Source organism: Diorhabda carinulata, chromosome 10 (genome assembly GCF_026250575.1).
Source record: "Diorhabda carinulata isolate Delta chromosome 10, icDioCari1.1, whole genome shotgun sequence".
NCBI lineage: Eukaryota > Metazoa > Arthropoda > Insecta > Coleoptera > Chrysomelidae > Diorhabda > Diorhabda carinulata.
Genome location: NC_079469.1, coordinates 7673558 through 7685595, shown reverse-complemented (window position 1 = coordinate 7685595; position 12038 = coordinate 7673558). Strand labels below are relative to the sequence as shown.

At 31.3% G+C, this 12038-nt stretch overlaps 1 protein-coding gene across 1 annotated transcript in view; it reads right to left on the bottom strand.

Annotated features, from left to right (window-relative positions):
* LOC130898492 (uncharacterized protein CG3556) overlaps nt 1–12038 on the bottom strand; it is a 68663-nt gene that overhangs the window by 19407 nt on the left and 37218 nt on the right. The window contains exon 2 of the mRNA XM_057807838.1: nt 2944–3075. Coding sequence (XP_057663821.1) covers nt 2944–3046 — 103 coding nt within the window. The 5' untranslated portion in view covers nt 3047–3075. The remainder of the gene's footprint in view (nt 1–2943; nt 3076–12038) is intronic.

The window sequence follows — 12038 nt, the reverse complement described above, 5'->3', positions numbered from 1 at the left end:
TTAACGAGACCATAGTTTATTCATAAATGCGGCAGGGCAATAAAGTTTCATGATACTTGCAAAACTAATACAGGATGAATCGTCCAATTTATATCAAAATATTATCGTGAGTTTAAATTTTTTTTTGTTATTTTGTACCATTCGCGCGGTTTCAGGTTGAGTATAGATTATTCTATTACTCAGAGATTCATAGTTAAGTAGTTGACATGGACTTAATATTATATTGAGTAACAGATAAACTGAAATGGATGTAAGGCACAGATTTTCGAATTATGATTATATTACAAAAAAAAAATAATTTGTATGAATCACGTAATCATTTAGTATAATAGTTTAAAGGATTCTTTGTAATAAATAAACTGTAAAAACTGTCACATAAGGCAAGTAACAAATAAATTAATAATAAAAATAGTTGTCTAGGTAATATTATCTTTATATGGGGCTGGAACGGTTCATCTGCGCCATAATGGGAGGAAGAATACTTGTTGATGTTCATAATAACTGTTTCAACTGGAAAACCTATTTCGAACAACTGCACGCAGATGCTCCCGAAGAGGAGGGAAACGAAGAAAACAATGAAGAAGAAGATGAAGAAAACAATGAACCCCTCGAAATATTAGAAGAAGATAGAACACGCAAAAAAGATCAAAAACAGGAAAGCACCTGGATTAGATAACATACCAAATGAGTTATTGAAATACGGAGGGCAACAAATAATGGTAGAACTTACAAAGCTTTTCAACAGAATACTATCAAACAGAGAAGTTCTTAACGAATGGAAAAAGAGCATAACCATTCCTATATTCAAGAAAGGGGACAGGAAATCTCCAGAGAACTATAGAGGTATAATCCTTCTAAACACAACCATGAAGCTTTTTACAAAAATCATTGAAACAACATTAAATGAACACGTTAACTCATCGGAAGAACAACAAGGATTCAGGAGAAATCGATCAACCATAGATGCCATCGTCACAATCAGACAAGTAGTTGAAAAAGCTGTAGAATACGGCAAGCCCGTATCATCAGCGGGTATCCGACAGGGAGACTCCTTAAGCCCGCAACTGTTCAACCTAATAACGGACGAAATAATAAATCATGTCAAGAATACAGCAAGAGGATATTCACTTACAATGGGTGCAATAAAAATAATCTGTTATGCTGATGATGCTGTAATTGTGGCAGAGAGCGAAGACGACTTACAGCAGCTCCCATATTCATTCTACGGAAAAGCTAAAACCTTTCACATGCAAATATCCACCGCAAAAACTAAAACCCTTGTCATCTCTAAAGAGCCAATGAGGTGCAAACTCGCCCTAGAAAATAAAACCATAGAACAGGTAATGTTATTTGACTACGTAGGCACACAAATCAGCGCAGAACAGAACAGAATAAATGAAGTAAAGGGACAAGCAAAGAAAAGCTAGCCGAATATCAGGCGCACTCCGGTACATTATCTGGAATAATACCAGTATGAACAAAAGGGCAAAAATTAAAATATACAAAGCCTGCGTTAGACCAATAATGAAATATGCTAAAAAAACAAGAGCGGACAACAAAAGAACTAAGAACATCATTCGAACAACAGAAATGAAAATACTCAGAAACATATGCGGGTATACACTAAGAGACAGAAAGAGAAACACAGACATAAGACACGAATGTGAGGTGGAAGACCTAGTTAGATGGGGACGTAAGCATAGAAGAGCTTGGAACGAACACGTGGACAGGATGACCAGAGAAAGATTAGCTAGTTTGCAAGAGGTAAACCATGGACACGACGACCTTTAGGAAGACCTCCAAAAAGATGGATGGATTCATGGACATCAACATCTTAAGGATGACAAGGTGGAAACTACAGGCCTACAATACGTTGAAGAAGAAGAAGAAGAAGAAGAAGAAGAAACTGACCCTACTTATATATATTTATTTCTCCTTTATTCAAGGCATGGGTATGAATAACTAAAGTAATAACCAATCACTGTATATCAATTGCTTTCAATGCACATTACGCTTTATATGAAACTGTGAGAAATGTTGAATAATTTTAGTATGTAATGAAAGGAATGGAAGTTATTCAGCTCAAATCAAGTATTTACATTATAATTTCAAAAAAATGCTGCTTATTTCTATCTTGTGAGTGTTATTTATATTTTAACTGTGGGAGAGTAATTTTGTGAGTATTACGGCGATATTACTGACATTAATTTACTTTAAAAATGTGTCCCGTGTCTTCATTATTGAACAATATTCAAAAAAATAATGAAAGTTGGGGGAGACAGTTCAAAAATTTCATACAAAATCTGGTCGGAATATTGTTTCAGCTTCAACTTCTTTGTTGTTTTTGATTTTCCACTTTCAAATTATCCCCATTGGTAGCGTTAAGTGTTTGTAATTTATACCGAGAATCCAAAATTAAGACAACGGTGTAAATCCAATTTGCTTTTTAGAATATTTGGATGCGTGGAAGCCCATAATATTGTGGTCGACTTTAAGATTCCGTTCGACAAGTTTACTTTATACTTTGTCAATAATCTGATTAATTGAAATTTGCAACGGTATTGTAAACATAAGCTGCTCGCAATTATGTGACTTTCAAAATATGTTACAATAATATTCGCGGTAATAAGAATCGTTTATTAATATTTGCCGTATTTATCTGCTCTACTACTACACTACAGGGAGATTTGAGACGAGACTCCCACGAGTATCGTCTCGAGTCTCGTCTTTCTGAGCACTAATTTTATGTATATTTTTCAGAACGTATGATGGATATGAACCTCACTTTATAATTTTTGAATAGTTGATATAATAAAATGAAACATTTGGTGATTGTCAAACCAAATATAACTAGATTTCTCTAGAATTGGAAAAAATTGACAAAATTCGGATTGTGAATTCTGCATGGCGTTTTGCTTTAAGTCAAGTAACTGAACCTGTTACCTCTAAATGCGTAATTTGATGTGGAGGAATGTTGAAGATCTAAATCTTGAGAATATCCAAAAGCAACCAGTGAAAAGCCAACTACTAAGGGGAGGTAAACCATTGTGTTGTTAGCAAAGCACCATAAAAAATCTGCAACAAAAATATATATTATTAATAACGTTTTTATTGGAGTAGTAATTCAGCCCAATAGACTATCGACTAATATTATACAAGGGTGGTTTTGTCGGAAGTCGACTGTATTCCTGGACGTGTTAATATGTTCACTTTCCATAGCAGAAAACCAATTACAAATAATTCCATAGCATGCACCAGTTTTAGGATATTTATGTAATATGTTTAGATTTTGTTGTTTTTTTTCAAAATTCTCTTAAATCTGACCGACAAATGGGTCAGATTTATGTGAAATTTTGACAGATGACAGCAGAAACATGACGTAACCTAACAATATAATCACTGCAGTGAAAGTCACATTCCGTTAAACTGTCCTCGTATAAATTTCTATTACCAGATAAGATCTATTTTGAAAAATAATGATAATACAAGTGGATTTATTCTAAACGATTATTTTCTGATTGTGTGATAATGAAATCAACATGAGGCTATATTCAAAGAAAATTCATTTTACAATGAAAGATAAATATTTTAAGATTTTGGCAAACAATTTGTAAAGCAACGGATTTAACACGTAAAAAACGGGGTAAAATGTGGATTGCAGATGTGGAGCAGAGAGCGATGAGTAATCTCGGTAGTAAGCGAGTCTTGTGTTGCGCGAAGTTTAAACTGGCTTCCAAAATGTATAAAAAATACATTTTTTGTTATATTTCCAATTATATTAATTAATATATATTAGAGGAGGAGCTAAAAAATTCAGTTTGCCGTTGAATATGAATCTTACTTTACTTATAACATTCGAGGTCAAGATAAAATATGGGCACCTTAATTGTCATGTAACTGGAAAAACACATCATAATGTGAGAGAGTGCATCATAACTTCCAAAGATACTAATTTCAAAAAATGTACTGTTTATGTGAAACTGTATATGTAGGCATATTTGTTTTTCAGTCTGGTATCGAGGAGACAAAAAGTGTGATGTTTCCAGTACCAAGAATATGGAGGGAACCCACTGATCATATAGATGATAACTTCTTTTCTGTAGATACTTAATCCACGCAGGCACAAGATTCAATATCCAGATCTACTTAATACTCTCTTCAATATACATTTTGCGGTAATTTTTCTCAAATATTTATTCCGTTGTTTACTTATTGTTGTTCAGTAGTCACCTTCGTTTAATTATCAAGTTTATAAACAAATTAATTTGTTATCGACGTCCTACTCCATTCTAAAAGTTCGATAAAATCTAAAGTTTAATTTTAAAACGTCCTCTTTCTACAATACCTATTATGAGTTAAAACCAAAATAATTTTCAGTGAATTTGTGATGACATAACTACTACTCGCTGTTTTACAACTGCTAGGTTGGAGTTTGGTTGCAAACAAAGACCCAGCCGGTGTTCTACCACCTCATAAAAATCATCTACGACAACTTGGGATTCCATTGAGGGCTGCAGCGATCCCGGTTTTCCGTAAATAAGTTACTGTTCTTATCTCTAACATATTTGAATTTTCTTTAAATTTATAATTTCTTTTTAATATTTGTTTTGTGTATTATCTACTGAAGCATTTTTTTATTGTTAGCAACAATTCATATTAATTTGGAGAATCGTGATCGGAGATTTTGTATTTATTCATTCGTCAAACAAAATTGTTTTTTTTTTAATTTAATTCCGAGCATTTTCATATTTATTCACCTTTTAAACCTTCTCTGGACTTCCATAAATAATTCAAGACCAAAATTAGCCAAATCGATCCAGCCGTTCTCGATTTTTAGCGAGACTAAGAAAATCTCAAAATACTCATTCAATTTTACATTGAATATAAAAAATGCGAGAAGCATCTTATATAACTTTTAATTACGACTGTATCCAAATTTTATTAGAATATGGAAATCAAATTGAAAAGTACGTTTTCTCTGTATAAACATGTGAATTCTGTTAACGCCAGTTGAGCTTGCTTTCATTTATGATATATATTCGAGCAGCCTCAAATAGTAAAAAACTCATTCTTTTCCAGATAAACTGAATAATTCTCTGAGGGATTCTACAGGCTTCTCTTGGGGATTGTAGAATATGGGGATAAAGATTTGTGGAAGTGTTTTGCAATATATCATGTTTAAGAGTTTCGAACAATGATATCTATACTTTGTTAATGTCTTCTAGAGATTACAAACGAAAAATTAAAACAGGAGAAGATGTAATATGAATACTGCAGCACTTAATTAGATGCTTTAACGAGATATGAATATAAAGAAGAAACAAAAGCTGTTGAAAATATGATATTTCTCTCTGCTGTACAATACATAAGATGCATTATTGTCATAAAGATATCTTCACGGTTTCACTTGATTTCTCACATATAATATTAAGTATTTCAAGTATTTTCTAGTCTGGAACTCACCTTTAAAACAAAATTTTTTTTTTCCAAATCAATTTACAAAATTTCCTCGTTAAAAATAGGTGTAACTTCATTTTGCATATTTTAGATTCTGTATGGTTTCGTGTATGTGTTTATTTTCATTCCATTTTTACTAATTTATCTCATTTAGAGTCTACGTATCTATTATTGTTGATTACATCTCTTCAATTCACAACAATCTCTGTCGTCGTTATTTTGAGAATCGTTTTCATACATTTCAGTCAAGAGCGGATCGTATTTTGTATAAATAAGTTGAAGCTAGAAACTCGGGTTGCGTAGCAGTTATTAAATTACAATTTTAGTAGTATTCCAAGGATTTTCATTAATTTAATTAATCAATCTCAAAATGACTGTATATATATGATTTTCGTGAAGCTCGAAACACATTAGATCTCCCTAGGGTAAAAAGTGTTATAAATATTACGAGGAAGGGTACCAAATAGATGGCAAGATGAGGCCTCAAATCAAATCAATGAAATACTTCAAGATAAATGAAGTGTTCTTCTTTTTTTTTGGTAGCATTGATTGTAATGAATCAAATATCGCATTTTCAAAACAGCTTAGTGTTTTTAAAATCACTTTTCGACTTTTCGGAAACTTCGTCGATAATGATCTGAATGTTTGGAAACTCGTATTCGGGTCGTAGTCATATGTTATGATCTTTTCTACATAGAACGGTGGGTAAATGCGATCACCTGAAGAGTTGTTTCATTTGTGTATAATATTTTTGAGCTTTGAAAGTTATTTTTCCCCCAAAATTGTAATTGTAATTGAAGAAGTTTTGGATCTTATGCGTCGTCTAAAAAATGTTGTGTACGCCGCGGATGAAATACTACTTTGTTGGACTTGTCTGTTCAGTATTCAGACTCGTCCAACAAAGTAGCACTTTCAGTCCAAATAACTATTGATTTTAAGTCTCTTTTGTTTAAAAATTAGTTTTTTTTAATAATTTTTGGTAGACAGATAAAAATTGAAGTTTCGACTTATTTTATCTGTTTTTAAAAAATTATTGAAAAAAACTAATTTTAAAACAGAAGAGACCTAAAATTAAGAACATTTAGATGCATTAATATATCAAAATGTCTAAGAAATCAAAATGTCTAAGAAATAAGAAATTATAGAAATTAATTGTATTTCATTCAAAAATGAAATAATTGTTATAATTCTGTTTCTTTACTATACGAGTATACTGTATACTCGTTATCGCCATTTTTATTCTGTAGATTCTTAAATAAGATTGGAAATGCCAAAGGGACACAATTTTACATCCTTCTGGTGATAAAGTTCGGACATTTACACCCGGTTTATCTTTATACTAGTTTGTTGATCCTGATTTGTTACTTAGGTTTCCTGAAGTGGGCGATTCTTCTCTAGAAACGTCTGAATAAAAGGTAAGTCGATTGCAATAAAAGAAGCACTTGTTTTAATGGAATTTTATCTGAGACAGTTTAATCAATAGTGTGCTTTTTATAAAATGAAAAACAATTTATCAAGTGTTTGATCCCAACATCAACTGTACGAAATATCTTAAATCAGAAGCGTAGGTAGTTTCTGATTGATGATATATAAATAAATTGATAGTAAATAGTTTAATCATCTCGAGACAATACCATAATTATGATTATTAAATCCGATTGTATGTTGAATGGCTTTTCTTCTACTTAATTTCAAAGAAACGATAACATTTCTACAAGTTCTATAAGTTTTATTCGTAATATTGCATAAGATCTAAAATTTTGTACTAGAAGCTGCCATAGGGAACTAGAACAAGTGTCTATCCACTAATATGTCGACTATGAGAAAACCACGCAAATCGGGCAGACCTATCGATAAATTAATCGATAATTTTCGATATACTGTTTAAACTGAATCCTGAAACTACAAGCTACCCAAAGATGCTAGTACATATTCCAATAAGTACTCTGAGGCATTTTATAGATTGAAACAGCAAGCAATGTTGTGGAAATGATAAATTTCTTGTGTTACTTTCATGTTTCTAGTTCTCTATGAAAACTACGTGCCTCAATTATATTACTTAGTAATTACCAGGGAGGGTGAAAGAAATATTTGCTTATTTGTTGAGGGATATCACTCATTTTGGAGGCTTGGTTTCTGTTTGGCAATCGTATAGGTGAGTAGTTGTGGAGTAAATATTTGATATTGGGAGGAATACGCTTACAAAAATGAAAGAGAACTAAGACCAGGAGATTCTGCACTATCTACGACAGTGAAATTTTGGACGGCTTTATTCAAACATGTTCATTAGCTTGACTGACGATGAACTACTACGGGATTGCCAAAAACTGCAACAACTAGCGAAATCATCGAAAAAGTTCACCAAAAGGTACTGAATTGAAGCTAGAGAGATAGAAGAAGCTATCGAATCTCGAAAGAACGCGTTTACCATATAATGACTGAAGTATTATGCATGTGTAAGCTATCTGCGGGTTGAGTGCTGAGTATGCTCTATTTACATTCGAATGAACATCTTCTAGGCCTCTTTGACGCGGTTTGAGCAAAATAAATCGGATTTTTTTCCATCGAATCATAATCTTAGATGAAACCTAGATCCACGACCATAATCATGAAACGACCAAATCAAAACAGTGGATTGCGAAGGCAGAACTTGCTTCGAAAAAGGAAAAGAAGGTTTTATTGGTCGGAAAACTCTCTTCAAAAAGGTGAAACAATAATGGGATAGTGTTGCTTGATAAGGTAAATGGAGAAATTGCAATTCATCGACTGCCTTTGAAGTATTCATCAATCATCAGGACAACGTACTTTCTCACACTTCGGTGATCACCATGGATATCATTCTCGAATTGCACTTCGGGGTGGTTGATCTTGACCCACCTTGTTCATTAGATCTAGCCCTTAGCGAATTTTTCCTGTTTCCTAACCTCAAAGTTTCACTTGTGGGTAAGAAATTTCATTCGACGAGGACGTAAAAATAGAAATGATTATGGAAAAAAAATGTCTTGTTTCTGTGTTAGTTTTCAGACAACCCCCGTATGCAATATAGTAGCTAATACCTGATATAAAATATAAGAGAAAACAATTACTTTAATTATCAACATAAAAATATTATAACTAGGAAACACAAAGCTAGTCAACATTGAATTAGTACAGACAAAACTTAACTAAATTAAACTATTAAGCAGATAATTTCAGTTGTACTGTGAACCAAAATATAAATCGAGTTGAGTGAATCTCGAATGCAGATTTGTAGATTATTCTGAAATTTCGTTCACTCTTGTGTTAGTTTCACGCATTGAATGCCGCAACGTCATAAAAAACGCGAGTGGTGGTTATGAAAGCCGTTGTTCGTGTCTAGTGAATAATACATGATGTTGAATGTAGTATATTATTACAAAAATGACAATAAAATTAAAAAATATTCATTGTGAAATATAGAAAAGTATAAAAACATGTTTTTCAATATCCATTATAAGAGGCCACTTATTTGAAGAAGGTTATTGAATCGAAACAAAGAGGAAATCAGTTGAAAATATTTTAATAGCAAAGTACCAAACATTTTTTAGGAAAAAAGAAGTAGGAGGAGATATAAAAACAAAACTATACAACTCGACTACTGTACCCACGTTAATATATGGAAGTGAAACTAGTAATGAAAAAAAAAAAAGATACAGACAAGCGGCAGCGGGGATGAAGCAACTAAGGAAAATAGCAGGGAAAACGAGAATGGAAAGGACGAGAAATGAGATAATTTTAGAAAAACTCAAACAGGAACCAATAGAAAACTAAATAGTTAGAAAAAGTTCGGATACATAATGAGAGAAATACCACGATATCCCACAATTTAGATTCATAATGAGATAAAATAGATTTATAGTACTTGACGAACTTTTGTTTTTATAAATCGTCTTGATTTTTCTAGAAAATTATTTTTTAACAATAGATAAAAATTGACGTTTCGGCCTATTTTAGTATATGATGATACTGCGAATTTTGAAATAGTTTTTGAAATGAATATATAATTAAAAGTGTCTAATCGAGACTCCTATTTGCATTTCTTCCTAAATATCCTACAATTTCGATTCATAATGAGATGAAATAGATTTATAGTAATAGTTGAACTTTCGTCTTAATAAATCCTCTTGATTTTTCTAGAAAATTAGTTTAAGAAGATAGGTAAAAAAAGACGTTTCGACCTATTTTAGTCTTTATCGAAATCAATAGAACACTTACAACATGAATATCAAAATAAAAATTTGTTCTAACCGCAAAAAATAATTCTTTTCTTGGTTGTTACAAAAATATGTAGTACATCAATTAAATTATTCGTAGTTTCATTAAAATTTATAAGCTAAAACTATAAATTTCACTCAAATTATTGAGGTAATTTGTTATTAATTTTTTTTAATAACTAATTAAAAACTTTCTCGTTCCTATTGATAACAACCATTTTTCTTTTATTTCAATCCGTTGTAAGAATTTTTATAATTGAATGTAGGTCTTTATGGTTTTGGTCATGGTTTATTAATGCAGTTTTATTATTTTTTTCACCATACTATGACCTTTTCATCTATTTTATAAATAGTCACATGTCTGTCCTATGTAAATAGCGTCACAAACATTACTTAGGTACTTAGTTTTAGAGTTTAGTTTAGTGAAATATTTGGATAATGTATCTCGTTTATGATTTATACGAATATCATATGTACTGAAATAATTCAATAGTTCTTGTAAATATGGCTTGGAAATATGTTTTGATGTTTAGTTTCTGTATTGTTTGTAAATTGATTATAGTATGATGTTGCAAGTGTTGTTATATAGCTTTGATGAATTCGTTTTGAGGTATCTCTGTTTGTTTTTAAAATGTGTCTCATTTTCTGTTTAATAAATCTATCACAATTTTGATGTGAATATAAAGAAACTACATCTAAAGAAATAATACATAGTTATCTTCAAGTTTCTACTTATTTAACTTTTTTCGTGATAAATAGTCTTGATTTTAGGTGTCTTTTTAATTTTTTCTTTGAAATTCCATGTATTTTTGGTATAATTTAAATTTATTTTAATATAAAATGTTTTTTAAATCAAATTTCTATCAAAAGAGAACTAAAATCAAGACGATTCATGAACAATAACATACAAAAAGATCTACGAAGAAAAAAAGGAATTTGAAAGAATTTTCATATGTTTTATCTATCTTTTGGTTAAAGTAGATTAAAATATTTACGATGATAATATAAATTCATCTCTTTAGTAAATTTTGTGATACGTCTTTGGTATTCGTATGTACAAAATAAAAACATCGAATGCCACCTGATGAGCACTTTGAAAATAAAAAAAGTAATCACACAATGGTTGAATCGTTTGAGAGATTGGAAACGATTTTACTTGGGAATAATAATAAAAATAGGTAGAAAACGTATTTTCGCATCTGTTGGTGAACAGAGAAAAGCACCGCATGGTGATTGTTTTTTCATTAGAAAAAGTTTCATTGTAGAGTAGAAAGTTTATAGTGCGAGTCTAGAAAAAAAATCAGTAACAAACGATATTTTTCATTATAGTCGCCATCAAGATTAACAGTTTTTTGTATTTCTAGCAAAAATATAGTTTATCGATTTGATCATTCGGAAGCAGATTTAATTTTACTAATTGATATAGTATTTAGAATCCATATACTCTGTTTACTATAATAACAATTTGAGCTAATATAATAAGCTCCTTTGCGAACACTTGTGATTGTAATATGTTGAACTGAAGCCGATTGTCAATATTATGGCTAATCGTGAATCATAATTATGCTATAAACAGATACTCAGTGACATGGGAACCAGCATTACAGGTAAAAATTATTATTTCAGTGATATTGAGCACACATATCAATTTTAATTTGTGAGTGACGATAATTTCGTCCTTGGTGATTTTTATCAATACATTACTACAAATGTTTTGTTTTTTTTTTCATCTACAACTCAAGAGAATCTTGATAAGGGATTCTAAGTTAAACTACCAAAAATAATAGCTTAATATCATAAATTCGAAATTAAATCTATCTCGGGAACCAAGATCGCTATCTCAATGGGATTAGAAACTTCTAGTTTCCAGGCGGGATGCATACTTTATTCTCACATGCAATGCAAAGTTATTTATCCTATCAGATACTAGATCACATGATTCTAATAAAATTTAATCAGAACTAGCATGGGTTTGGACCCAATCTTTTTTACTGGTAGCAAACAACTTGGGTAACTGGCCACACTGGATTGCGGGGCAATTAACAAGCTGATCCTCTGGCGAAGAAATGCGGAATAAATTTTTTCATACGCCCAGAACCTTTTGTAGGTTTCCAAAAATCCATACGGTCATGAATGTAAAAAGTGGAAAAATAAGAAGTAATCAGAAAACATGGAATAAACCCGCAAGTATAAAGCAATCGACTCTTATTTTACCAACCAAAAACACAGTTTACATTCAGTTTCTGAAGACGATAACTTGGTTGTCCAAACACTACAGGTCTTCTTGCAAAATCCAAATCAGGGCAAATAAGCTGGAATTTCTGAAATTGTTAGTAACATATACACAGA